The sequence below is a fragment of the Chrysemys picta genome, chromosome 11, assembly GCF_011386835.1.
Source record: "Chrysemys picta bellii isolate R12L10 chromosome 11, ASM1138683v2, whole genome shotgun sequence".
Lineage (NCBI taxonomy): Eukaryota > Metazoa > Chordata > Testudines > Emydidae > Chrysemys > Chrysemys picta.
This window is the reverse complement of record NC_088801.1, coordinates 1,920,181-1,947,706: the sequence shown is the minus strand read 5'-3', so window position 1 is coordinate 1,947,706 and position 27,526 is coordinate 1,920,181. Positions and strand designations below refer to the sequence as shown.

Here is a 27,526-nt window from a genome sequence, read left to right as displayed (position 1 = left end):
CTGAGAGACCTTTGCATCCCCACTGGCTCACACTAGCCCTGAGGCCTGCAGCTGATGAAACCAAACCAACTCTGAACACAAGCATCATTTCATAGTGACGCCTGGCCTCAGCTCCTTCCATGTGCAGCTCAGAAGACAGGTAACAGGCCCCGTGGGCTGGAGAAATGTACCATTACAGGAGTGAATGAATGGCCTGCCCAGAGGAGACAATTCTTTGGCCATTTTGCATTGCAGTTGCTATTCCATTTTAAAATAAATAATGCACTGCTGGTTCTCAGAGAAACAAGATGGGCAGTGCTAATGATGACCTTCGAAACCTCTGTACTTGGCCCAGCATTTTCTGCCCAGCTTCTCCTCCTGCCAGATCTCATAGGCACATCACAATCCAGTGTTTGTGAATTCCCAATCACAGGCGCTACCCTGACAGCACAAACAGTGAGTTATAATCTCACTGCAAGGACAAACTGGAGGAGGAGATGGGCCACTAGCAAACTATTATTTGAATCGCAGTAGGGATCAGGGCCACGATACACGAGATGCTGGACAAACAAATCTGGATCAAAATATCACATATAGGGTGAAGGGGTTTGTGTTTTATAGTAACCAGTCCCAGGAGAGTACTACAACGATGACAACTCCCAGCATACAATTCTCTTCTTTAGTCCAACGATGGAGCATTGCATGCTGGGACCTATAATCCCCACAGCCTGCTTTTGAGTATTAAAGATGACTGGCAAAAGAAAAAGTATGGGCTTGTGCCCCTTTCTGTGTCTTTATAAAGGACAAGGATGGCTCGAGAAGAGATGGGTCCCACCCCCCCCCTCTTAAAAAAAAATAGTTCTGAGGATTGTTTTTCACTAGAAATTCAAGTCCCATCTGCTTTTTTCCTAGGAGATGCTGTCGGAATTGATAGAGGTGCCAATATTCTGTCTCTGACAGTGGCCAGGACCAGACACTTTAGAGGGAATGAACAGAACAGGGCAATTATTGAATGATCCATTCCCTATTGTCCAGCCCCAGGTTCTGGCAGTTGGAGGTTTAGGGACTTCCAGAGCATTGAAACCAGTTATACTTTTGGCCTTCACAACATCCCCTGGCAGTGAGTTAAACAAGTTGACTGTGTGTTGTGTAAAGAAGTCCTTCCTCATATTTGTTTTAAACCTGCTGCCTATTAATTTCATTGGGTGCGCCCTGGTTCCTGTGTTATGTGAAGGGGTAAATAACACTTCCCAATTCACTCTCTCCACAGCAGCCATCATCTTATAGACCTCTATCATATCCCCCCAGTACGGTCAGGGACCCAGCCCCCTGCTGCAGGGATCCCTAAACCTCCAATTGCCAGGGACTGGATGACGGGATGCCGTATTCAATGAGTGGGTGTCACATAAGTGACTGCTATTCAGACTGCTTTAAACTTTTCCTTCCCTTTATTCCTGTTCAAATGTGCCTCATATGAGAAATACTTGGGAGGAAAGACACCCAGTCCATGGATGCACATGGGGGTGGGGAGTGGGACAGCAGGGGGGCCTCCACAGGCCAAGGGAGTTCAGTGCTCCCCGCCCTCACCTCACCCCCCAAAACCTCTTCCCCTCACCCCCACCTCACCCCATCTTCCCTTCACCGCACCCCCAACCTCTCATCTCACCCTGTCCCCCAGCCTCCCAAAACCCCTCCCCTCACCCCCCAAAACCTCTTCCCCTCACCCCCACCCTCACCTCACAAAACATCTTCCCTTCACCTCACCCCAAAACCCCTCCCCTCACCCCCCAAAACCCCTCCCCTCACCCCCCAAAACCTCTTCCCCTCACCCCCACCTCACCCCATCTTCCCTTCACCTCACCCCCAACCTCTCATCTCACCCTGTCCCCCAGCCTCCCAAAACCCCTCCCCTCACCCCACCAAAACCTCTTCCCCTCACCCCCACCCTCACCTCACCCCACAAAACATCTTCCCTTCACCTCACCCCAACCTCTAACCTCTCACCTCACCCTGGCCCCCCGCCCCCCAAAACCCCTCACCCCAGGCGCCGAAAACCCCGCCCCTCACCCCCAACCTTCCCTCATCCCCCAAGCGTCCTGCCCTCACCTCACCCTACAGCCCCCCCAAACCCCGCCCCCCAACCTCGCCTCCGCCCCCCCAAGCCTCCTGTCCGCCCCTCAGCTCACCCCCCAACCATCATCCCAGCCCCCCAAACTCCCTCCGCCCCGCCCCCCGCCGTACCGTGCGCGCCGCCCGGCTCCCGCGTGAGGCGCCGCCCGCCCGGAGGAGGAGACTCCCCCACGCGCGCGCGCTGCTGGAGGGGCGGGGCCGGGGGCGGGGCCAGGCAGCCGCGGCGCGCGGGGGGGCCGTGCCAGGCGCGCGCACTGGCTGCCCTCGCGCTGGGCGGGGCCTGCGCTGCTTACCCGGGCGCGCGGGCGGCTCTGCTCGCGGGGTCTGGGGAACTCCCCGCCACGGGGCGGGTTCCTGCAGCAGGGTCCAGCAGTGCTCTGGGGTCCCCGAGCCTCCCACGAGCTGGGGGTCGGGTCACTCGTCATTCCCCCTGCACCATGGGTCTGACCCACCGGTCCTACAGGGACCCTGGCAGGGCAGCGGCTGATCCTAGGTCTCCAGCCGAAACCACAAGGCCCTGCCCCACTGGTGACCGTCCCCCCACTGGGGTGCACACGCTGCATGTGCTCAGCCTGCCTAGGCCCAAAATAGGGGACGTGCCACGACGACTATTCGTGCGGGAAAAGTGCAATGCAGTGGTCGGCTCCTGGGTGCAGCAGTTCCCAGCCTTCAAGGCCCGATCTATCACGCCTAAGTCTCAGCCTCGCTCGGCAGCCCACCACCATCCTTGGGATCACTGGCGTTCCAAATCCTGCCAGCCCACGTGCCACCTGTCTGTGCCCTGCGAGCCCCCAGCTGACTGTGCGTGACACGGGTGGAGAACCGGGGCTGACTCTAATGCCAGTTTCATGATTCTTTGTTTTGGATCTGAATATTTTCCAATAACAAACGTGAGGGGGAAGCCCCAAGGTTGTGTGGAATGGAAGCAACTTTGGGACTGAAAAGAGTGACAGCCCCTGTAATGACATTTGGGAAGTGCGCACCCACTCCCATGGAGTGTGAGAGTCTAAAGGGGACTGCACCTGCAAAATAAATCACATACATTATACACAATACAGGATCACAGCGTAACATGTTATAATTTATGCAGGCATAACACAGCAGCAGGGCTTAACATTCAGACAGAGCCGCCCAAAGGATTCAGGGGGCCTGGGGCAAAGCAATTTCGGGGGCCCCTTCCATAAAAAAATGTTGCAATACTATAGTAACATGTATTTGGAAATGTAAAAAATAACTAGTGAAATACATTCAAAAATTAATTTGTAATAATTTGAAAATACACTAAATACATTCTTTAAAAACATTCAAAGCTGTAATGGGATGTCTACGGGCTGTCGCTGGGTGATGGTGATGGTTGGTGCTAATGGGCTGTCGCTGCCTGGGGGTGGTGCTGCTGTTGCCCAGGGCTGGGTGGGGAGCTGGGCTCGGTTCAGGAGTGCCCGGCTCACAGGGGCTGGGCTCAGGGATGTGGGGAGATGGGGTTGGGGGGTGCCCGGCTCAGAGGGGCTGGGCTCGGAGCTGGGGGTCAGGGCTGTGTGGGGGATGGGGTCGGGGGGGTGCCCAGCCCCGGCCCCTTACCATGCTGCTTACCCCCTCTCCCAGGAGCCTCCGACATACTCATAGGGGCCCCTGTGGGGCCTGAGGCAAATTGCCCCACTTGCCCCCCCGGGCGGCCCTGAACTCAGATACCGGGCATGACAGAGGCTGGAGCAGGGAGAGGGGGGCACTGGGGCACCTCAGCTCTGCAGGCTGCCGTCCTCTCCAGCCGCCCACGCACAAAGGGAGCAGGTTCCCCTGGGCTGCCGGCGGCGCGCGGACCCAGGGGAACCCCTGGGCTGCCGGCGGCGGCTCAGACTCCTCTCCCTCACAGCGCAGCAGCCGCTGGAAGGCTTTAAAAAAAAATTGGGGTGCCGCTTTCTGGCGCCCCCAAATCTTGGCACCCGAGGCAACCTCCTAGTTGGCCTAAATGGTAGCATTAGCCCTGACTGGAAGATAGCTAAGGTAACGCCAATATTTTAAAAGTGCGCTATAGGTGATCCCGGCAATTACAGACCGGTAAGTCTAACATCAGTACCGGGCAAATTAGTTGAAACAATAGTAAGAATAAAATTGTCAGACACATAGCAGAACATAACTTGTTGGGCAAAAGTCAGCATGGTTTCTGTAAAGGGAAATCATGTCTTACTAATCTATTAGAGTTACATAGTGTACTTAAATTTCCAGAAAGCCTTTGACACGGTCCCACACCGAAGGGTCTTACGTAAATTAAGTTGTCATGGGATAAGAGAGAAGATCCTTTCATGGATTGAGAACTGGTTAAAAGACAGGGAACAAAGGGTAGGAATAAATGGTAAATTTTCGGAATGGAGAGGGGTAACTAGTGGTGTTCCCCAAGGGTCAGTCCTAGAACCAATCCTATTCAACTTATTCATAAATGATCTGGAGAAAGGGGTAAACAGTGAGGTGGAAAAGTTTGCAGATGATACTAAACTGCTCAAGATAGTTAAGACCAAAGCAAACTGTGAAGAACTTCAAAAAGATCTCACAAAATTAAGTGATTGGGCAACAAAATGGCAAATGAAATTTAATGTAGATAAATGTAAAGTCATGCACGTTGGAAGAAATAACGCCAACTATACATACAATATGATGGGGGCTAATTTAGCTACAACTAATCAGGAAAAAGATCTTGGAATCATTGTGGATAGTTCTCTGAAGACATCTACACAGTGTGCAGCGGCAGTCAAAAAAGCAAAGTGGATGTTAGGAATAATTTTAAAAGGGATAGAGAATAAGTTGGAGAATATCTTATTGTCCTTATATAAATCCATGGTACGCCCACATCTTGAATACTGCGTAAAGATGTGGTCTCCTCATCTCAAAAAAGATATACTGGCATTAGAAAAAGTTCAGAAAAGGGCAACTAAAATGATTAGGGGTTTGGAACGGGTCCCATATGAGGAGAGATTAAAGAGGCTAGGACTTTTCAGCTTAGAAAAGAGGAGACTAAGGGGGGATATGATAGAGGTCTATAAAATCATGAGTGTGTGGAGAAAGTGAATAAGGAAAAGTTATTTACTTGTTCTCATAATATAAGAACTAGGGGCCACCAAATGAAATTAATGGGCAGCAGGTTTAAAAGAAATAAAAGGAAGTTCTTCTTCACACAGCGCACAGTCAACCTGTGGAACTCCTTGCCTGAGGAGGTTGTGAAGGCTAGGACTATAACAGGGTTTAAAAGAGAACTAGATACATTCATGGAGGTTAAGTCCATTAATGGCTATTAGCCAGGATGGGTAAGGAATGGTGTCTCTAGCCGATGTTTGTCAGAGGGTGGAGATGGATGGCAGGAGAGAGAGGGTGGAGATGGATGGCAGGAGAGAGATCACTTGATCATTACCGGTTAGATTCACTCCCTCTGGGGCACCTGGCATTGGCCACTGTCGGTAGACAGGATACTGGGCTGGATGGACCTTTGGTCTGACCCATTCTGGCCATTCTGAACTCCAAGGAGCTTCGCTGCATCTGCCCCCTCGTCCTTCTCTCGTCCTGTGTTCCAAGTTCTTTATTTGCTTTTGCTTGCTGCACTGCAGTAGAAACTGCTTCTGTTCAGAGGATCCATCCAAAATGGAGAACGACAGGCTCTTTATAAAATGGACCTCACCCAAGGGCAGGCTTTGCTAATGGGGTCAGGGCACAGAGCTAGGGTCCTCTCTATATAGCTCTAAATGGGAGAAGTTCTGCTCTTTGTCAACTCTCGAGAGGCTATATGGGACCAAGCGGCTCCTTTTACCCTCAAAGCCTTTTTCTCCCCTTTCATTTCCTGTAAACACAGGTGCACGTTTTCAATGCTGGCCTCCATTTGCAGGTGCCAATAGCAGAGTTTGGGGCCCAGAAATGGAGACCTGTCTAAGTCCAGGCTGACTTCTTGGCACATGCCCTATTCTGTTGCCCTGAGTTACTGTCATTCACTTTCATTTGTACCCGTAGCCATTTCATAACACACACAAAAATCACCCAAACCCTGTTCCAATGGAATAAATGGGCCCACAGAGTTAAAGGCATTCACTGCCCAGCATTAAACAAGGTTTGGGGTTTGGGGTTTGGCATGCAGAGGCCTCAGCCTGCTTAGTACTATGGCTAACACACCATTAAACGTCCTTTTAACCTTTCATTACAGATACAGGAAAAGAAGGAAAAAGAGTTACAGCCTTTGAAATGGGTGTGACACCCTGACACCCCGATATTTACCACCGTCATGTAATTAGGATATGCCTTATTTAGAGTGAGGTGTCATTCTAAAAGTCTTGATGTGCTAGAGAGTACGATTTCGCTGGATTGTATGTGCTATCGTTGTATGATGTTGGGCTGTGTGTGTGTTACTGAAACATGTTGTGAGGTTGAAAACAGCCACAAGCCGCCTTTCAGGTACAACAGTAAAAAGGCCAAACAATGTAATGGCTTATTGAGGAAATGCACAAGCACAGGGATTACTCCAGGAACTGGGTACAATAAAAACCTCTCAGAGACAGCACGACACAATGGGAACTGTTTCACCCAGGTCACAGCAAAAGAGCTTTCCAGCAAGGGGGAGAAGATATAAAAGGGGGAAATGACATTATGGGGGTCCTCACTGTCCCTACAACAACACACCTGGAAACACCTGAGGAACAAGGACTGAACTGGGGGAAGTGATGGTCCCAGGCTAGAAGGATCTTTAGCCTGTGTATGAAAACCTGGGAAAGCCAAGGCAACTTGTGCCTTAAGAATCTGCCAGCCTGTTCATCACTCAGGGTGAGATACTTTGCTCATTTATATCCTACCTATCTAGTGTGCTAAGCTCAGTTTGCAGTTTTTGTTTATTTACTAAGGTAACCTGCTTTGCGATGTTTCTATCACTTATAACCACTTAAAATCCATCTTTTGTAGTTAATAAACTTGGTTTGTTTTGTCTCTAAAGCCAGTGTGGAACTCATACTTGGGGCACAAAACTGTCACATCTCTCTCTCCACATTGAGGGAGGGGGCGAATTTCAATGAGCTTACGCTGTGCAGTTCTCTGTGCAGCGCAAGACGATACAATTTTGGGTTTACACTCCAAATGGGGTGTGCACTTGCATACTGGGCAATTCCTTAGCTGAGCTCTTCCATGCAGAGCTGATCTCAGCATCTGTGTGAATAGAGCTGCAGCCAGGTGTGTTTCTACCTGTGTGTGTGTGGGAAGGAGGCTTGAAAGCCAGTCACAGCAGCACAGAGTAAGGAGAACCCAGGCTGGTGGGACAAGGGGCTCAGTGTGACCCCAGTTCCAAGTGGCACCCCGGGGGGAACCCATCACAATGGGAAATTACATAACCTGAAAAAGAGTCCTGTGTAAGCCTCAAAGCCTTTCTCACCGACAGAAGTTGGTCCAATGAAAGATATGACCTCACCCAGCTTGTCTCTCAAGAATGACATAAGGCTTTCATTGTAACAACATCCCTTGTTCCCTTTAGCTGCAGAGAGTTTTTAGAGGAACCCCCCCGCCCCCATTGTCTGACAATGTCTCAGATCGGCATGTTCTTCTGTACCAGATCTGGCCAGGCTACAGAGCTTCCTTATACAGAAAACAAATCATGCCAAACCAGCTTGATTTCCTTCTTTGTCAGGGTAACTGGTTTGGTGGATGGGGGAATGCGGTGGACATAATATACCTGGAATTCAGCCAGGCTTTTGACACAGTCCCACGACATTCTGAGAAATACGCTGGAGAAATGCGGGCTGGGTGGAACTACCATTAAGTGGACACATCATTGTTTAAACACCTGCAAACAAAGAGTCACTATTAATGGACTGATGTCAGGTTGGAGGGAGGGCTCAAGTGGGGTTCCACAGGGATCTGTTCTGGATCTGGTGTTGTTTAACATCTTTATCAATGCCCTGGATGTAGGAATAGAGAGCAGACTGATCTGATTTGCACAGGACACAAAGCTGGGGGGGGAAGGGGAGGGGGCTGCCAACACTTTGGAGGCCAGAGCTAGAATTCAGAGGGATCTGGAGAACTTGGAGAACTGGGCTATAGACAACAACATGAAATTCCCCAAAGCCAAGCGGAAGGTGCTGCACTTTGGAAGAAAAGCCAAACGCACAAACGCAGACTGGGGGAGACCTGGCTGGGAGCAGCGCAGCTGAGAAGGAGCTGGGAGTCGTGGTGGGTCACACTCCCAACCGCAACATGGGTCGGCAATGCGATGCTGGTGCAAAAACAGCCAATGCACTGTTTGGTTGCTCTAACGGAGGCAGAGCCTGCAAGTCACGGGAGGGGATAGACCTGCTCCTCGGCACTGTTTGGCCGCAGCTGGAGAACTGGGTCCAGTTTTGGTCACCGATGTATAGGAAGGATGCAGAGAACCTGGGAAGGATCCAGAGGTGAGCCACAAAGATGATCACAGGGATGGAATGCAGCCGTGCCAGCAAAGCCCGAAGGAACTGGGTATGTTCCGTTTGGAAAAGAGGAGATTGGGGGGGACGGGATAGGGGGTTTCAGATACCTGAAAGGCTGCCATAAATAAGATGGAGAAAGTTGTTCTCTCTTGCCACAGGGGGCAGGACAAGAGGCGATGGGTTCAAACGACAGCAGGGCAGAGTTAGTCAATCTCAGGAGAAACTCCCTCACTGGAAGAGCAGTCAGACAATGGCACAGACGCCTCGGGAGGTTGTGGAAGCCCCTTCACTGGAGGTTTTCGAGAGGAGGCTGGAGCCGTCTGACTGGGATGGGTTAGACCCAACAAGTCCTGCATTGGCAGGGGTTAGACAAGATGACCCGTGCGGTCCCCTCTAGCCCTGTGGTTCAACACACCCCAGCTGTATTCATGGTCAGCTCCTTAACTGCTCTGCCAGGCGTGGCTCGGGTCAGCTTCAATAAGGTGTTTACACACAACTCCGCCCCGTGGCTGAGCCGTGTAACCCAGTTTTGCAAGCGAGGATGGTGGTAACTGTCATTTGGGTGAGGTGGGGTTGGAGAGAGAAGTTACCTGAGCTGTGACTGTTGCTGGTGAAGTCTGACCCCGTTTCCTAGAACACAAAAAAGGACAAACACACAGAAGAGGGAAGAGACAAGAACAGCAAAGGGAGAAGATGCCGCTTTGTTCTGTCTCTGGCGTTGACGTTCACTTCCAACCTTCCTGCTGGAAAAACACAGGCGCAGCCCACAGGCTGACCAGACACCCCGAGACCTGGCAAACTCGTACCAGGATCAGGCTGTTTAAGGCATTGCTTTTAGTAGCCTCGTTCGGGTCACAGGCTACCGGCAATGTTGCGAGATATGCAGCTTCGGCCAGCTAAGCCAGACTCTTATTGGACAGACGGCAGAAGGAGAGGGATGGAAAAGAGAAGAAATAAGGAGGGGAAGGAAGAGGACCCATGGGAGGGAGGTCTCACATCCCATGTGGTGTTTGGGATTCACCTGGAGCTGGGAGAGGTGGAGGTGTCATCTGGGTCCTGCTCTCTGGCATGGTCTGCTCAGGATCTCTCAGGATCAGGATGACGGGGCCCCAGGAGATGGTGGGGGAGGCAGCCATCATGGTGAAACTCACTCCAGCAGCCAATTTTTCTCCCCACAGTCTCTTTGTGTAACAATCCCAAAGGGGGGCGATGGCGGAACAGCCCCTCCCTGCATTATTTTGTCCACCAATTAGGCCTAGTATCTGACACACCCCTTTTGGTTCATTGCTTTTCAGTCTCACACTGGTCTTGTTTACCAGCCTTGAATCATATCAGACAGCCTCATTGTTTGGGCTAATTCAGTCCTTTGCACCTTTCCCAGTCCACATGTGTTGCAATAGGACGGTTCTTGGGACACACCAGGAACTTTCACCCTCTCTTTACAGCTGCGCTCACACTTCGGGTAAATGTGTAGGCCCAGTGATCACAACAGAGCTGGGTGTTGCCCCCGAAATCTGGACCCAGACCAGCTCTGCCCCAGCCAGCTCTCCCTGCCCAAAGGCCGCGTCGCACTGGTGCTCTCTGCTGAACTGCGCCTCGTTATTGTGCAAGTCGGAAGGCGAAGGGCTGACCTCTCTGTGGCTTGGCGGAGTCCAGCGAACTAGCAGGGATAGTGCAAAGGGGGTTGGGAACCAGCCTTCCATAGCCGCTCACGCTCATGCTAACGCCTGTCCGTTGGGTAGCTCTGCAAACGGCTGCCAGGCCTGGAACGCCCCGCTTACACCCATAGGCCCCAAGGCCGGAAGGAACCACCGGGATCACCTAATCTGGTTCCTGTACAGCCCAGGCCAGAGACCTGCCCCAACAGCATTCCTAGAGCAGAGCTTTTAGAAAAACATCATGATTTAAACATTGCCAATTGCCTCTGTGACAGGCAGGGGCTGTTCTCCCCTTGGGAGGCACCAGAACAACTCCAGCGCTGCACACAGCGGGAAAGTGCCCCAGCTCCTGGCCCAGCTGAGTTGGGGTCATCCTGCTGGGGCACTCCCGCTTGCCCTCGGCTGGGGTAAGATATTACGGACTAGGGAGTGCCGAGAGGCCCCCTGCAGTGTCATGTTACAGTCCCCTCTGCTGGCAAGGGGGGGAGTGGGGAAAAGCAGAGGGACTCGAAATCCTGAACATAAGAACAGCTGTACCGGGTCAGCCAAAGGTCCATCTAGCCCAGTATCCTGCCTACCAACAGTGGCCAATGCCAGGTGCCCCAGAGGGAGTGAACAGAACAGGGGATCCTCAAGTGATCTCTGTCCTGCCATCCATCTCCATCCTCTGACAGACAGAGGCTAGGGACACCATTCCTTACCCATCCTGGCTAATAGCCATTAAGACTTAACCTCCATGAATTTATCCAGTTCTCTTTTAAACTCTGTTATAGTCCTAGCCTTCACAACCTCCTCAGGCAAGGAGTTCCACAAGTTGACTGTGCGCTGCGTGAAGAAGAACTTCCTCTTATTTGTTTTAAACCTGCTGCCTATTAATTTCATGTGATGACCCCTAGTTCTTGTATTATGGGAATAAGTAAATAACTTTTCCTTATCCACTTTCTCCACATCACTCATGATTTTATAGACCTCTATCATATCCCCCCTTAGTCTCCTCTTTTCCAAGCTGAAGAGTCCTAGCCTCTTTAATCTCTCCTCATATGGGACCAGTTCCAAACCCCTGCCCTTTTCTGAACCTTTTCCGGGGAGAAATGGCCTCCAAGGGGCTGGAGTACATGGCGCAGAGGGGCCCTGCTCGGGGCACCTGTCGAGACGTCTGCCAGCTGGTGGAGGAGTCTGAGGCTAGCCCTTTGGATGTGTCCACAGGAGAGGGCCACACGACTCCTGGCTGCAGCTCCCTCCAGGCATGCCAGGGCGGAGAGGCGGTTTTGATTAAGCCAAGGGGTTAGCAGACATCCCAGCTCGGGCTTGCAACTGCCCTGCCCCCACCCCCTAACGAGTCACAGCCGCCTGCAGCAATGGCCAGGAGCAAGTACAAATGGGAATTATGCCCTGCCCAGCACGGTGAAAGCCGGGTCCCAGACACTCCCCGGGAGGCTGTGACGGCACCAGCAGCATTGCGGCTACTTAGCGTCAGTGCACAAACTGCCTGAGGTTCTGGACCACCAGGAACCTTAGGAGGCCAGCGGAGACCTGCCAGGCCCGCTCTGCGGGAGCACCTCTCTCTGGACAGCCTCAGACAGTGCGACCCAAAGGGGGAAGCGCACAGAGGCTGAAGCACCCCAGCTGGCCCCTAGTGAATCTGGCCTGGGTCCAGAGCAGACCTTTGCCCCGGCCCCAGCACCACAGGGCACTGGCTCTCCTAGAGGCAGCCAGTAGGAGCCGGGCTCTCTCCTCTCTTCTACTAACACAAACATGCAGCACTGGAGATGGCTGGAAAGGAAACCAGAAGTCCAGAGGTGGTTGCATCTTTTTATACAGCCCCAGCGGGGGAGGAACAAGGTCCGTGCTGGGAGCGTGGGACGGAACTGCACGCTCCAGTGGGTACAAGCTTGAAATGCAGGGAGCAAACTAACCGGGTGAAACCCACGTCACTTCCGATGCCTGCCGCAGAGGGATGCAGAGCAGGTTCCTTGGGACGGTTTCCCAGCATCAAACAGCATTGTCCCATTTGCGGCTCTTGGTCTCTCTCCATTTCCTATCTGACTCCACCTCCACAGCGCTGGGTTTCAGCAGCAGGCCTGTGGCTTCCCCCAGGGGAGCTGACCCCTCTTCCAAAGCGTGGCTCTCCTCCCTCCCCGGGCAGAGGAAGCAGAATGGAAAGGCCTTACACCTGGAGGGAGGGAGCAGCCTTCTCAGGGCCGGGGGAAGCCCGTACACCTGGCTGGCTTCGCTCCCGCACCCCTGAGGAGCGTTCCCGCCCACGCCTGGTTTCCACGCTGCCAGCTCAGTGAGCAGCCCTCGTTCTTCCAGAGTGCCTAGAACCAAGGAGGAGAGATGTGGTCAGAGAACCCGCCCGCAGGCAGCTAGAGGAGAACCCTCTGAGATCCGGCTGGCAGCTGGAGGAGAACCCTCTGAGATCCGGCTGGCAGCTGGAGGAGAACCCTCTGAGATCCGGCTGGAGGAGAACCCTCTGAGATCCGGCTGGCAGCTGGAGGAGAACCCTCTGAGATCCGGCTGGCAGCTGGAGGAGAACCCTCTGAGATCCGGCTGGCAGCTGGAGGAGAACCTCTGAGATCCGGCTGGCAGCTGGAGGTTGGCACTGGTAAAAATACTCACTGCGGCTACACCCTCCCTAGCCACTAAGCTACGCTCCGGTCCCCAGGGCAATGGAAGGTGCTGCAGAGGTGCAAGGCACTGGCTTTACCACTACCACCTCGGTGACAATAAATATCACCAGGATCCCAGGCGTCCCGGTCACTGGCCACCAGCACAGTCGGGATTGCAGAAATCCCCATCCTTATGGCCATCCCAGGTGGGGACTGGAGCCGTCAGTCTCATGGGGCTGTTGTCCCGGTGACAGTCCCCTTGACTCTCCCTCACAGCAGTCCCACAGGGGCCTCCCTCCCGCGTGTGCCCGCTGGCCGGATGCACAGGACTGGATTCCACATCCCTTGGTAACTAATACCACAATCCAGCCGCAGCAACTCGCCTGGAGCCAGACTTGCTGCCCCTGCAGCAGAGAGAGATTTAAACGAGGGCACCTGGCAATGGGTGGGAGTGTCCTCTCACCTGAGACCGTGTTCTCCAAGAAGAAGGACAAGAGGCCGGTTAAAAAGACTGGAACCGTCATCACAGAGAGGAGGAAAAGGTCCAGGCAGACCCAGCCTAGGGGGAACAACAGCAGAGTTACCCCGACCACGAGCAGCACCGCCCTGCACCCAGGCGTCCGTCGGATGGAAACGTTCCAGCCAAGGGCTACAAGGGGAGGATCAGCCCATAAGCAGGTGCCAAAGAGCAAGGAGGGTTCGGAGCCTCGCTGCAGGGTGCAGAGACTTGCCAGGGATCAGCGGCTGGAGCTGAATGGCATGGAGGGGGAGCAGCCAGCCACCAGGACTGGACTCACACAGCACGTGGTGACCCAGAGTCCAGCGTCCCGGGGGGAACACGAGAAGGAATGTGATTCCCAGGGTCGTCAGCCCCCAGTCCCGAGAGAAGGCGGCTCATACAGCACCTGTGGCCACGTATCCGGGGGCCGCGCTGAGCCACCGCGGCACCAGCAGCGCCATGAACATGGTGAAGCCGACGATGAAGATGTTCCTCCCCGAGTCGATGTTCGCATACTGGAAATACGAAATCCCGGTGCCGACGGCAACGGTGTATGTCACGCAGAGCACGCCGCCTGCAGCAGCAAGCGGAGGGGTCAGACCGGGCGGGCAGCACGTGTGCCCATTGCAGACAGGGCAAGGTGGGCGTGCAAATCCTGATGGGGGGTGGGACGGGACACGTGTGCGAATCCCAGGTGAGAAAACAGGCCTGGTATTCCTTTGCTTCAGGGGGACTGGCCTCACTTCTCCCCTTCTCCCACCCCCACTCACCTCCCAGCCTGCCAGGCCTGCACATGGCCCCCTCCAGAGCACACCCGCTCTGCTGCGGGGTCACCTTGCCCCAGCCCGCCAGGCCTGGGTTCAGGGTACTGTGCTGCCACGCGTCACAGCTCAGCCACGTCACGGGGCTCTGGTGGCTGCTGCCTGCCTGTCGCCCCCTGGTTTGCAGAGGGGGGCTCCGTGCTCCCCACCGGGCTTTGGCAGCTGCGTTTGACCGTGGCCTCATGAGCCACTCGGCCCCAGCCATCCCAGACAGTCAGGGTCGGCGCCGCCAGCGGCACTAGCCAGGCCCAGCGGGATGCAGGACCCAGCTCCTAGGGGGATGGGTTTGGCTCTTGGCTGCGATCCCGACGCCCATGGGAGTGTCCCGCAGATGTCAGCAGGGCCAGGATTTCACCCCAGCTGGCGGTCTGACTTATAGAAAGGAGCCGGCTGTGCTGTCCCTGAGGAACGTGGGTAACGCTACCGTTTATGTAGGGCCTACACAGAAAGTGTGTGAGCGCCCCCTGCTGGCTCTGCTGGAGCAGCAGGCCTTGCCGCCCCCCCCCCCCCCCGAACAACGCAGAACACAGTGCGGGGGCCAGCGCTCTGCCCTCTGCGGGGGAGGGGGTCTCCCTGGCGCCCGGGCTCAGGAGGGCTATTTACCATGAACCGCCAGTGGGATGGTGGTGAGGAGCTCTGCCAGCCGGGGGGACATGCCCAGGAACACACATGCCAATGCACTCACTTGCACAGAGCGACGCGAACTGGCCTAGGCACAAAGAGAAGAGAATGGGGAGTGGGCTGGGGGAGCCCCAGTAGCACCCTGCCCAAGCCTGCACCCCACCCCCCACCACTGCCTCTGCCCACGCTGGCCTGCCATGCACCCCGGCCCCCTCACAGCTGGCGGGCCTGGCGCTTGGGGTAGGGGGCATCTGTCTGCCTCAGCGCTCCATACACTGGCCTGAACCCCCCATTTCTGGGGCAGACCAGGGACCCCAGTCCGCCCAGACTGTCCCACAACGCAGCCTCCAGCACCCTATGTTCCACACATGGCCAGAGTGCAGTGAATGCTGGGAGCCGTCGTCGCCCCGGCCTGCACCTCTGTGAAAAGCAGCACAGCAGGGATCTGCTCTGCGCCGTGCCCTGGGCTCCCGACCCGCTGCCAGCGCAGGTGGGCAAAGCCTGGGCATCTGGGTCGTGACGTTATCCCTCCGCCCGTGCTCTGGGGCCTCCTGAATTCCCGGCACCCCGCCCTGCCTGCCCAGACCACCCTGCTCGCAGGGCACAGGCTGCGGGAGAGTCGCCTTCCAGTGCCAACAGCTGCCCCTTGAAGGGTCTCCCTTGGACCCCAGTGCCATCCCATGGGCGCTGGGGCACCGCTGGCAGGCAGAGCCCTTCCACCAGGCCCGCCGTACCCCTGCACAGAGAGAGCCTTGCCCTCTGCCCCTAATGAGCTGCCGGTAGCGCCGCAGGGGGCATCCGTGCCAGCTGAGCCGTCTGATCCGGGCCCTCGCTGGCGTGAGATGAGCCCCGGGATGGCCCCTGGTGGAGGCACACGCCCAGCTTGGGCGTGGACAGGACCCGCCTGCATGGAGGAGGCGACTCGGCCCATAACTGGGCAGCCTCGGTTATACTCTCTGCAACCCCTTTACCCGCTGCCCCGCGAGCTGACCGGACCGGTGCACTGTAGCACCAGTGGCAGCTCTGGCTCGGCCCGGCACGCCCACAGGCCCCCCCCACCCGAGTCCCCCGCCGTACCTGGGTGAGGCTGTTGGTGCAGGCGTTGGGGATGCTGGAAGCCGTGCCACTCACGCCCCCCAGCGCCCCCAAAAGGAGGCTGCCCAGCCCTTCCGTGCAGAGCCCGCGGTTGCAGGCATGCCGAGGAAGGGCGGGGGTCCGCAGCGCTCGTGGGCACAGCAGGTAGCAGCCCACGGAGTTCATGCTGGAGGTGATGCCCATGGCGACGCCCACGCCCAGAGCCCGGGAGCTAAGGGACGGCCATTCCCCCTCACCTAGAAGGGAGGGAGATAGAGACGGTCACTGGCGAACGAGGGCCACGGGCAGAGGGTGGATGGGCAGGGCCGGCCCTGTCCCTCGTCCTACCTGGGTAAGGGACTTGGAGCCAAGGGGAACGGAGGGTGCCGTTGGCTGTGGTCAGCTGCCACGTGGCAGGGCCCAGCAGGTCCCAGCGGACGCGAAGGTGGCTCAGGACTCCCCAGACAATCCAGGCACAGCAAAGCGGCAGCAGCACCTGCAGGGGCAGCGAAGGGAGCCTGAGACGGGCCCGTGAAAGCCCCGTCCCAAGGGCACACACCCCGCCCCCGCCAGAGCACCCACCGATGACAGCCACAGGCTAGAAACCCGGCAGAGCCAGCGCGGCTGCCCCAGCCAGGCCAGCGCCGCTCCCCGGAGCAGGGAGCCCACCCCCGCAATGTACCACTGCCACCAGGTGCTTTGATCTGCTTGTGGGGCAAGGGGCCAGACCCATCAGCATCAAGTCAGTGGAGCTGCCCTGACGGAGGGTCTGGCCCAGGGAGAGGAATGGGACCCCAGCAAGGCAGACTGGGTCAGCCCCCAGCTCCAGCTCCCCCAGTCTCCTGCCTGGGGCAGCGGCCAGCAGCAGACGCTGCAGAGGAAGGTGGAAGAACCCTGCAGCAGCAGATGGGGATAATCATAGACTTGGAAGGGACCTCGCGAAGTTATCTTGACCAGTCTCCTGCCTCATGGCGGGATGAAGTATTATCTAGACCATCCTTGACAGGTGTTTGTCTAACCTGCTCTTAAAAATCTTCAATGATGGAGATTCCACAACCTCCCTAAGCAATTTATTCCAGTACTTACCACCCCGACAGGAAGCGTTTCCTAATGTCCAACCTGAACCGCCCTTGCTGCAATTGAAGCCCATTGCTTCTTGTCCTGCCCTCAGAGGTCAAGGAGAACAATTTTTCTCCCTCCTCCTTGTAACAACCTTTTATGGACTTGAAAACTGGTATCATGTCCCTCTCAGTCTTCTCTTCTCCATGCTAAACAAACCCAGTTATTTCAATCTTCCCTCATAGCTCATGTTTTCTAGACCTTTCATAATTTTTGTTGCTCTTCGCCCTCTATCTCCCCCATACATCACCCCCCCGGTCTGTGACAGCTAGAGATCCGCTCAAGCCCCGATGCAGGAGGGGTGATAGCCCTGCCAGAATTTGTGTTATAATTCATTAGAACAACTCTGGAGGGTCCTGTTATCCAGAGAAATGTCCAGCCCCTTTCTGAATCGTGACTTCCTGTGGCAGTGAGTTCCACAGGCTAATCACACGTTATGTGAAAAAGTGTTTTCTTTTGGATCTCCCACCTGTCATTCTCATCCAGTGGCCTCTTGTTCTTGCTCCATGAGCCGGGAGAAGAGACACTCCTCACCTCCCTTCGCTCCACCAGGCAGTGTTTTATAGACACTGATCACGTGCCCAGTCTTTGCTCTCTCTGCACAGGAGATCTTCTCCCAGGTCCTTGATGGTTCTCGTTCCTGTCCTCTGAGCCCGCCCAGTTCTGCTCTATCCTTTCTTTGCACTGACCAGAGGTCTGCTTGTGTTGTCTAGATTGGGCCCAGCCCCCTCCCTGAGCAGATACAGCCCCGGGAGAGCCCGGACGGTGCACCAGACGTTGACGTCCCCCCTCCATGTGCATTACTTGGCCTCTGTCGATACGAATTCTCCTAGCGCTGCCCATTGCCTGGTGGGGCTGTGTCTCCCCGATGCCCCTCGCAGACCCCTTGGTGCCGACTAACCCAACTCCTCTGGGTCTAAGTCAGTCGCAAAGAAGAGAGTGAAATGCTCAAGGGGGCCGGTGCCCAGGCAGGCTGCCCGGGGCCAGTGGGGAACGAAAGTGCCGCGCGCAGCACGGGGCCTCGTACCGAAAACATGCGCAAGGCTGGGATGCTTGTCTCCACGGAGATGCCCTTGGCCCGGGTCCACGTGCAAAGGGGCAGGCGGCAGGACCCCAAGTGCTGGGAGAACAGGATGGCGAGGAGCACGAGCCTAGGAGAGACAGAGCCCGGGTCACGGCACGGCTAATGCAGGGCAGGGAGCGCCCGGGGCGGCCGGGCCCCAGCTCAAATCTATCACCCCAGCTGGCAGGCTGCACCCCGGGCAGCTCCGATAGCACCCCCTGCTGGGAGAGGCTGGGAGCTCCTTCCCCACATGTGCATGCACCATTCCCCCAGCACCTCCTGCTGGGAGAGCCTGGGAATCAGAGCGCTCACATTAGTGCCTTCTGCTGGGAATGCAGTAGCGGGGAGTTCCCCTAACACCACTCCCCACAGCACCCCCCATAGGGAGAGACTGGGCCAGAACCCCGTGTGGGTGTGACCAGGTGGCTCCGCAGGCCGCCCCAGCGGCAGGACCCCAAACTCACGTACAGCAGGGCGACCCCCCAGCTGGCCGAGCAGAAGTGGGCTGCCTCTTTGTAGGCAGACAGTCCGATGATGGAGAGGCTGGGGGCCAGGACCATGGGCCCGCAGCGCTGGGCTACCCATCCCCCCACGCCAGATACCCCCAGCGCCAGCTGCACCAGCCCTGAGACCACCACGGCTCCAGAGACCTGCGGAGAACAAGGGATGAGAAGACAGTGATGGCGGCCCCATGGCCTCCCCGAGCCTAGACCCCCAGCCCCTCCCAGAGCGATTCAGCCAGTCACTGGGTTCATCCGCTCCCTATTGCTCCTGGGACCTGACGTCTGCAAACTCCCCAACCCCCATGCACCCCCGCAGACCACCCCTACACACATCACCGCTCCACCCCCCATGCACCCCAGCCGCCCCACCCCCCATGCACCCTGCATCCCACCACTACACACACATACCACCCCCTCCACCCCATGCACCCCAACCGCCCCACCCCCCATGCACCCCGCAGCCCACCCCTACACACACACATCCCCCACCGCCCCACCCTCCCATGCACCCCACCCCCATGCACCCCGCAGCCCACCCCTACACACACACACACACCACCCCTCCACCCTCCCATGCACCCCACCCCCATGCACCCCGCAGCCCACCCCTACACACACACACACCACCGCCCCACCCCCCATGCACCCCAACCACCCCACCCCCCATGCACCCCGCAGCCCACCCCTACACACACACACCATACCCCCCACCCCCATGCACCCCAACCGCCCGCATCCCCATGCACCCCACATCCCACCCGTCCACGCCCCACACCCATCCCATCCCCACACACACCCTCATCCCACTCCTGCACACCCCCCCACACCCTACCCCCGCACACACACCCCACTCTCCGCATGCTCCCCAGGGCTGGGATAGCAGAGGCACCAACCTCTCGGAGTGACTGATTCCAGCTCCCGGGGGCGGCACAGTCCTGCTCAGTGCACTCAACAGGCACGTCTGTACCTGGAAGGGAAGGACGGAGAGACATGACCGGGCAGCCATCGGGGCTGAGCAGTACCTGGAGGGGGAGGGGCCAGGAGGAGCCAGGTAACAGGAATGGGGGACTCGATTCTTAGACATGTCAGTAGTGGGGTTGTGATGAGCAGGAGACCCACCCAGCGTTGCCTGCCGGGTGCCAAGGCAGTGGATGGCACGGGACTCCAGCGGGTTTCTGTGCAGTGCTGGGGAGGAGCCGGTGGCCGTGGCACATGGAGGTAGGACAGGAGAGAGGTCTTGGAGGCTGGCAGGAAAGAGGTTGAAGTCCAGGACTCCATGGCAGCATTCTCTGAAATGCTTCCAGCTCCACGCACAGGGCCAGGCAGAGCTCCACGTCTCCGCGCGGGGCTGAGGTGATGGGGTAGGGAGGAGGGGGGAGGTGCATTAGGAACTGGGGAATCTTTTGGGGAGGGAGGAGCCTATACAGGAAGGACGAGCTCCACCGGAACCAAACGGAACCAGTTCAAAAGGTCGCAGAGGAGGTTCTACACTACGGCCTGGGGGAAGCCAAGGTTCAGACAGAGGCATCTCTTAGGGGTGAATTGATTAACGGCGGAACTCTGTAACCTAACGAAGAGGACAGGCTAGAGGTCGGGGAAGTCCAGGTGGGAGCTGGTGAGGACCAGTCTCAGGTAGCGGAGACGGAGTCCTAGGTCAGTATAACACAGGAAGGCAAGGAAGGAGAACTCTGTGTCGCTCAGACGCGTCTCTCTCCCACCAACAGAAGTTGGGCCAGTCAGAGATCTGACCTCCCCCTCCTTGTCTCTCCAGAAGTCGAAATACCCAGCTGGGTGAAGAGGTACAGAGGGGCTGGCATTGCGTGAGGATAGTGATGTAAGAGGCATCAGAGAAATGTGCTGGAAGAATGATCATCAAAGGGTACAAAATATACAGGAAGGACAGAGCAGGCCGCGCTGGTGGGGAGTGGTGCCCTGTGTGAAAGAAACCACCACGCAGTCGAATATGGTAAAAATCTTAAAAGAATCAAATGGTCCCATAGACTCTCGGTGGGTAGAAATCCCAGGCTTGAATAATCAGAGTCTGGCAGTGGGGATATGCTACCGACCACCTGACCATTTCTGAGAGGCAACTGAGAAATGCTAAGAGAGGTTACAGAGGCTACAGAAACCAGAAAAGTCACTAATTGCCTGGGAACATGTCGCCTCCGGGCAGGATGCAGAGAGAACATTTCTAGACACCATTACTTCTTGGAGCAGCTGGGCCTGGACCCCACAAGGGGAGAGGCACGTCTTGATTTAGTCCTAGGTGGCACATAGGATCTGGTCCAAGAGGTGACTATAGCTGGATCGCTCAGTAATAGTGACCATCATGTAATTAAATTTAACATCCTTGGTGGGGGGGGGGGGCTTTTCACTTTCAAAAGGGGAACAACCCAAATTCAGAGGAGCTGTCACAAGGGTGAAATGCCTGCAAGCAGCAAGGAGACTACTTAAAAACACCACGGTAGAGGCTCAGATGAAATGCAGACCCCAAATCAGAAAAGCTCGTAAGAAGACCAGAAGACCCCCCTCCCCCCGCCATGGCTAAACAGCAGAGTAATGGATGCTGGGAGAGGCAAAAGGGCACCCTTTAAAATTTGGACATCAGATCCTAGTGAGGACAATAGGACGGGGCACAAACTCTAGCCAGTTATGTGGAAAGGTAGAATGAGGCAGGGCAAGAGAGAATTTGAGAAGCAACTTGCTCAAGACACAAAAACGAACAGTAAGATTTGTAAGTATAACAGGAGCAGGAACCCGGCCAAACAGGCAATAGGGGAACTCGACCACCATCATGCTAACGGAGCACTCAAGACAGACCAGGGTGTTGCAGAGAAGTTAAATGAATTCTTTGCATCAGTCTTCACCGCAGAGGACATGGGGGAGATCCCCACATCAGAGCTGTCCTTTTGGGGAAACAAATCTGACGCACTGTCCCAGAGTGATGTGTTAATAGAGGAGGTTTTAGAACAAATTGATAAACAGCAATAAGTCACCCGGCCCAGATGGGATTCACACAAGAGTTCTGAAGAACCTCAAATATCAAATTGCAGAACTAGTAACCGCGGTGTGTAACCGATCTCCGAAACACGCCTCTGGACCAGATGACTGGAGCATAGCTAATGTGACAGGCCTCACTACTCTGTTCGAATTGTTCGAGGGGTCAACAAGCAGGTGGACAAGGGGGATCCAGTGGATACACTGGACTGGGATTTTTGACAAGGTCCCTCACCAACGGCTCTAAAGCGAAGTAAGAGGGACGGTCCTCTCATAGATCAGTAACTGTTTGAAAGACAGAAAACAAAGGGGAGGAATAAATGGTCAGTTTTCACAGTGGAGAGAGGTAAATAGTGGAGTCTGCCAGGGGTTTGTACTGGGACCAGTCCTATTCCACATATTCATAAGAGGTCTGGAAAACAGGGTAAACAGCGATCACCGCTGGCAAAGTTTGCAGATGATACATAATTCCTCAAAATAGTGAATCCCAAAGCAGCCTGCGAAGAGCTACAAAGGGATCTCACACAACTGGGTGACTGGGAAACAGAATGGCTGATGAAATTCACAATTAATAAGTGCAAAGTGACGCACATTGGAAAACATAATCCCAGGTACGATATCTAATGATGGGGTCTAAATTAGTCCTTATCACTTGACAGAGATCTTGGATTCACCATGGATAAGGCTGCAAGTTTGTCGGTGACTTCTGCAGGGGCCGGTGGCTGCCTCCAAGGAGAGATTAAAAAGACTGGGACTGTTCATCTTGGAAAAGAGATCACTAAGAGGGGATATGACAGAGGTCTATAAGATGATGGCTGGTGTGGAGAGAGTGAATCGGGAAGTGTTATTTACCCCTTCTCATAACACAAGAACCAGGGCGCACCCAATGAAATTAATAGGCAGCAGATTTAATGCAAACAAGAGGAAGTATTTCTTCACACAATGCGCAGTTAACCTGTGGAACTCCTTGCCAGGGGATGTTGTGAAGGCCAAGACTATAACTGGGTTCCAAACAGAACTAGAGAAGTTCCTGGAGAATAGGCCCAGCAATGGCAATTAGCCAGGATGGGCAGGGGGGTCACAACCCGCTGTTCTGGATGTCCCTAAACCTCTGACTGCCAGGAGCTGGGACTGGGCGACAGGGGATGGATCACTCGATAATTGCCCTCTTGTGTTCACTCTCTCTGAAGCACCTGGCACCGGCCACTACAGGAAGACAGGACCCTGGACTGGACGGACCAATGGCCTGACCCAGTGTGGCCATTCTTCCATTCTTAAGGCTGGGTTTGAAGCTGCTTTGGGTCCTGAAATGTCAGCCGGGAAAGCCCCAGGCTGGGGCAGAAGCAGAGCGATGCCAGACTCCTGGCACTGCCAGGCTGGGGTAGTGGCATCCCAGCTAGGCCCACGTGGGACCACGAGCCAGGTGCCCTGCCCTGCAGCTGGTACGTGCCCTGCTCGGTTGCCATCCCAAGGCGCGGGTGCGAGGAGATGCCACCCGGGGGGTCGTAATCCCCAGTCCCTGCTTCTCCTTCCCTGAGCACAGCCGGCCCAGAGGGTCCTTGACCGGCAGCCTGAGGCCAGCAAGACAAACCAGCCTGGGAGTAAGAGGCAGCCTAGCGGGGAGGGCGACGGACCATCAGGGCAGCGTCCCTGGTCTGGAGGCAGGACTTGCGGGTGAGGGGCTCTGGCAAGTTACAAGGACAAAGTGTGTCTGCCTTACACCCCTGCCTCTACGAGAGCCAAGTTCAGTCGATCCCTTCCAGTGGGGAGGCGCAGAGCGCTGGGCTGGCCACCGGGCAAGGCCTGGCTCCCGCACTCCCATGTCCCTACCTGGGCCAGGCCTGGCTCCCGCGCTCCCATGTTCCCACCTGGGCCAGGCCTGGCTCCCATGTCCCCACCTGGGCCAGGCCCGGCTCCCGTGCTCCCATGTTCCCACCTGGGCCAGGCCTGGCTCCCATGTCCCCCCCTGGGCCAGGCCCGGCTCCCACGCTACCATGTCCTCACCTGGGCCAGGCCCGGCTCCCGCGGTCCCATGTTCCCACCTGGGCCAGGCCCGGCTCCCGTGCTCCCGTGTCCCCACCTGGGCCAGGCCTGGCTCCCATGTCCCCCCCTGGGCCAGGCCCAGCTCCCGTGCTCCCATGTCTCCCCCTGGGCCAGGCCTGGCTCCCATGTCTCCCTCTGGGCCAGGCCCGGCTCCCGTGCTCCCACATCCCTGCCTGGGCTAGGCCTGGCTCCCGTGCTCCCATGTCCCCCCCTGGGCCAGGCCTGGCTCCCATGTCCCCCCCGGGCCAGGCCTGGCTCCCATGTCCCCCCCTGGGCCAGGCCTGGCTCCCATGTCCCCCCCGGGCCAGGCCCGGCTCCCGTGCTCCCACATCCCCCCCCGGGCCAGGCCGGCTCCTGCGTGCCCAGGTCCCCGCTGGGCCGGGACGATATGCCGGGGGCTCTGCTCACCGTTCCTGGTCGTGTGGGGCATGTGGTGGCTCAGCACCATGGCGGGGATCAGGAACTCGAATGATGGCGCTTGAACCAAGGGCAACCTGCCAGGCAACAGCAAAGACAGATCAGCTGGGAAGTGGGGAGGGGGCTGCAAACAGGGCTGGGGCTCCTCCCCTCCCCACCCCCACGGCAGGATCCAGCGGCGAGGGAGGGGGAGCAGGGAGACAAACCCACTTGGCCCAGATGCTGGCTCCCCTCTCCCCGGGTGCCTGGGTTCAGGGAGGGGGGGCCCCCTCCTGCCCCCCCAACCCGTGGGAGTCCCCAGGGTCCGTCACTCACCTGCTGCCCAGGCTGGTCTGCAGCGCCGTGGAGACCCCACAGGCAAAGAGGCTCCGGGCCAGCAGCTCGTTCCAGTTCCGGTTCTGGTCCCGGACGGGGGGCGCTGGGAGCAGGAGCAGGTGGAAGATGCAGAGGAGAGAGGCCTGGACAGCCAGGTGCTGGAGAGAGCGAGGCCAGGGGGAGTCACTGCAGGCACCGGCTTGTGCCACTGTGCAGCATAGGGCGCCCCGCGGCTCTGCCCCCGTCCCGGGGCTCTGCCCTGCAGCTCTACCCCCCACCCCACAGCTCTGCCCCTGCCCTCCGCCCCACAGCTTTGCCCTGCAGCTCTGCCCCCCACCCCACGGCTCTGCCCCTGCCCCTGCCCCACGGCTCTGCCCCGTCCCCGGGCTTTGCCCCCAGCCCTGCAGCTCTGCCCTCCTACCCACAGATTTGCCCTGCAGCTCTGCTCCCCCCAATCCCGACCCACAGCCCCCTGTCACCCTTGCCCTGGGCTCTCTCCCCCAGCTCTGCCGGTGCCCCTCACTCCCGACCCGCAGCCCCCCTGCTAGCCCAGCCCTGGGCTGCCCCCCGCCAGCTCTGCCGGTGCCCCTCACTCCCGACCCGCAGCCCCCTGTCACCCTTGCCCTGGGCTCCCCCCAGCTCTGCCGGTGCCCCTCACTCCCGACCCGCAGCCCCTGCTAGCCCAGCCCTGGGCTCCCCCCACCCCCAGCTCTGCCGGTGCCCCTCACTCCCGACCCGCAGCCCCCTGCCAGCCCAGCCCTGGGCTGCCCCCCGCCATTGCTGTGCTGGTGCCCCTCAGTCCCAACTGGCTCCATCAGCCCTGTGCTGGCCCCTTTAACGCTCCCATCACCTGCTAGAGACTCAACCTTCCCATTTGGTAGAAACCGAGGCTGTAACCCCAAGAGCCAGCTCGGAGCGAGAGCAGCCGGCAAGGCAGAGCACCAGGTCCCAGCCCTGCGAGACCCACAGCCCCTCACATAGGGCCAGACCCCAGGGGACTGAAAATCTGGCCAGCCCCTCCCTGTGCCTCGGTTTCCCCCCACAAAATGGGGCTGAGGGGCCGAGCCCCAGGGGAAGGGGGGGTTCCTGGAACAGGGTGAGCTGCCCAGCTGCAGGCGGCCGGACTGCAAGAGGCTTCAGTGAAACGCTGGGGGAACATGTACCACAGAGCTGGGGGCCTGATCACGCCAGGCTGGTGCCAGGGCTGGGCTGGGGGGACCAGCCAGCCCCGTCTCATTCCTTGAGGGTGCAGCCGGCGGCCAGGGAGGGGCTGGACGGTCCCTGGGACTCTCGGCACTGCAGCGGAGGGCTGGGGGGAGCTCTATCTTGACCACATCCTTCCCCCAGCGCCGACGGGGATCCCAGCACCACGCTGGCACCTGCCCTGCTGAGCCGCAGGAAGTGCCAGGCCAGACCCATTCCCGAACGGCTGCCCCAGCCCCCTCCACGGGCAGAGAACCGGCTCGGAGTTGCCCCCAGCCGAGCCCGGCTCCTCATCCCTCCTGAGGATTTCCCTTAGATACTCCAGGGTCTGGGCATCGTGCCATGGTGCCGGTGCTCTCCCGCCCTCGGAGCTCTCGACCGTCCCGCCAGGCACGGTCACATCCCACCCCCCGCCCATCCCGGGCCCTGGGGTGTCAGGGCTTGTCCCTGCCCCACCGCAGGCAGCGAGCCCATCCCCTGCCAGCGGCATGCCTGCGGCATCTCTCACCTGCAGGGCGAAGCAGCAGCTTAGGCCCCAGGGGGGCGTCTTCAGCAGGGAGTAGGAGGCGCACACAGGGCTCCGGGAGGCAGCGCTCCTGCAGCAGCCCCCATTCATGCTGCCCCTTCCCTATGCTCCCTGCTTCCGTCTGGCCCAGGGCATGGCAGCCGGGGGAGGGCCACTTGCCCCCGCGGGGGCCAGAGCAGGGCTGGGAGTTCAGGCTGAGTGGAGGTGACCTTTGCCCGAGCCCCCGGCCGGTTAGCCATTAACCCGGCCTTGCAAGGAACCGCTCACTGCCTCCTTCCCCCCTCTCCCAGACTTGGTGCTGTGACCTCTAGGCAGTGCCGTGGGACCACACCCAGGGTGCACGAGCCCCAGCCCTTGGTCCGAGCCCCAGCCCTTGGTCCGAGCCCCAGCCCTTGGTCTGAGCCCCAGCCCTTGGTCCGATCTGCACCCGCTCCCCCAGCGCCTGTGCAGGGGAGATGCTGGACGCAGCCGGCGGAAGGAATCACCCATCCCTGTGCCAGGCTGGGGGACGGGCACCGCTGCAGACGGCTCCTCCTAACGGCTCTCTGCCCCCCTTGGCTGAGGACCCTCCCAGCCGCCTGGAGCCAAACGCCCCCCCAGGCAGTGGCAGAGCCCAGCTGCCAGGCCTTGGTGCTCCCCACCCACAGCCCGGGGTGCCCCCAGCAGCAGCCCAGCTTAGGAGGGGGCGGGCCAAGCCGCCCAGCGCAGCCTTTTGGGATCCTCACAAGAAGAGACTTTGGAGAAAAGCTGGCCAGACGCGAATGCCCAGCCTGGCTACCCCCCAGGAGCCACCGAGACATCCTTGGGCCTCTGCTGTCTGGATCCCGAGAGGTGTTGGAGCAGACTGGGCCAAGAGGGACCCACACGACACTGCCACTTCCCCTGGCCTTGGCTGAATCCCAAACACGCCCCCAAACTCCCAGGGGCCCTTTTTCTTCCCTCCCTTATGATTCTCCTTCTTCTCTCTCTCCTTTCGCCTTCTGTCGAACAGGAGCCTGGCTCAGCTGACCACGACGGCATCTCTTGCAGCTGCCGGAGCCTGGGACCAAGGTGGCACCAGAAAGCCAGGCCCTAAACAGCCCGATGCTGCTATGAATCTGCCGAGCACCAGGCCTGGGGTTTGCCCGCAGTGACATTGCAAATGAACGTCCACACCTGAGACTGATGCTGCGTCTCCCCTTGGGCGTGCCTGCGGCTTGGTTTGTCCTTGAGGAACGGGTAAACAGCACCAACAGCCCCCGCCCCCATCTCAGCTAACGTCTCCCCCCAGGATCAGGGGGCAGCCGTGTTCGTCTGCACCCACAAAAACAACAAGGAGTCCGGTGGCACCTCAAAGAATAATAGGTTTATTTGGGCACAAGCTTTCGTGGGTAAAAACCCCACTTCTTCAAGTTGCACTGGATTCCTTGTTGTTCTCACCATCTTTCCACCCATCTAACAGACTGTCAGACACGGGCTTTCTCTCCCCAGCTCCAGGGAAAGGGGACAGGGCTGCTGTTCCCAGGAGAGCCTCATTCACACCCATCTAGT

General features: G+C 57.7%; 2 protein-coding genes across 3 annotated transcripts in view; both read right to left on the bottom strand.

Moving 5' to 3' along the window:
• Positions 1–2,337, bottom strand: part of NHEJ1 (non-homologous end joining factor 1) — a 140,646-nt gene extending 138,309 nt beyond the window's left edge. For both annotated transcript variants that reach the window (XM_065560452.1, XM_065560453.1), the window contains exon 1: positions 2,221–2,337. The gene's annotated coding sequence lies outside the window, so the exon portion shown is untranslated. The remainder of the gene's footprint in view (positions 1–2,220) is intronic.
• Positions 2,338–11,984: 9,647 nt separating this feature from the next.
• Positions 11,985–26,209, bottom strand: SLC23A3 (solute carrier family 23 member 3). Its single transcript, XM_008167841.4, has 12 exons — positions 25,979–26,209; positions 24,268–24,425; positions 23,944–24,029; positions 19,389–19,462; positions 18,461–18,642; positions 17,957–18,080; positions 16,159–16,306; positions 15,814–16,067; positions 14,719–14,824; positions 13,701–13,868; positions 13,259–13,354; positions 11,985–12,504 (listed from the first exon to the last, which is right to left on the bottom strand). The coding sequence occupies exons 1-12, from the start codon at positions 26,084–26,086 to the stop codon at positions 12,179–12,181; spliced, it is 1,830 nt and encodes a 609-aa protein (XP_008166063.2). The 5' UTR covers positions 26,087–26,209; the 3' UTR covers positions 11,985–12,178.
• Between the last annotated feature and the right edge of the window lie 1,317 nt (positions 26,210–27,526).

Coding starts and splice junctions, on each gene's coding strand:
- SLC23A3 (XM_008167841.4), bottom strand. CDS start 26,086: ATGAATGGGGGCTGCTGCAGGAGCGCTGCCTCCCGGAGCCCTGTGTGC. Junction 16,307..17,956: donor CAGCCTTGCGCATGTTTTCG/GTACGAGGCCCC, acceptor CTGCCCCTGCAG/GTGCTGCTGCCGCTTTGCTG. Junction 13,355..13,700: donor CCCCGGATACGTGGCCACAG/GTGCTGTATGAG, acceptor TGTTCCCCCTAG/GCTGGGTCTGCCTGGACCTT.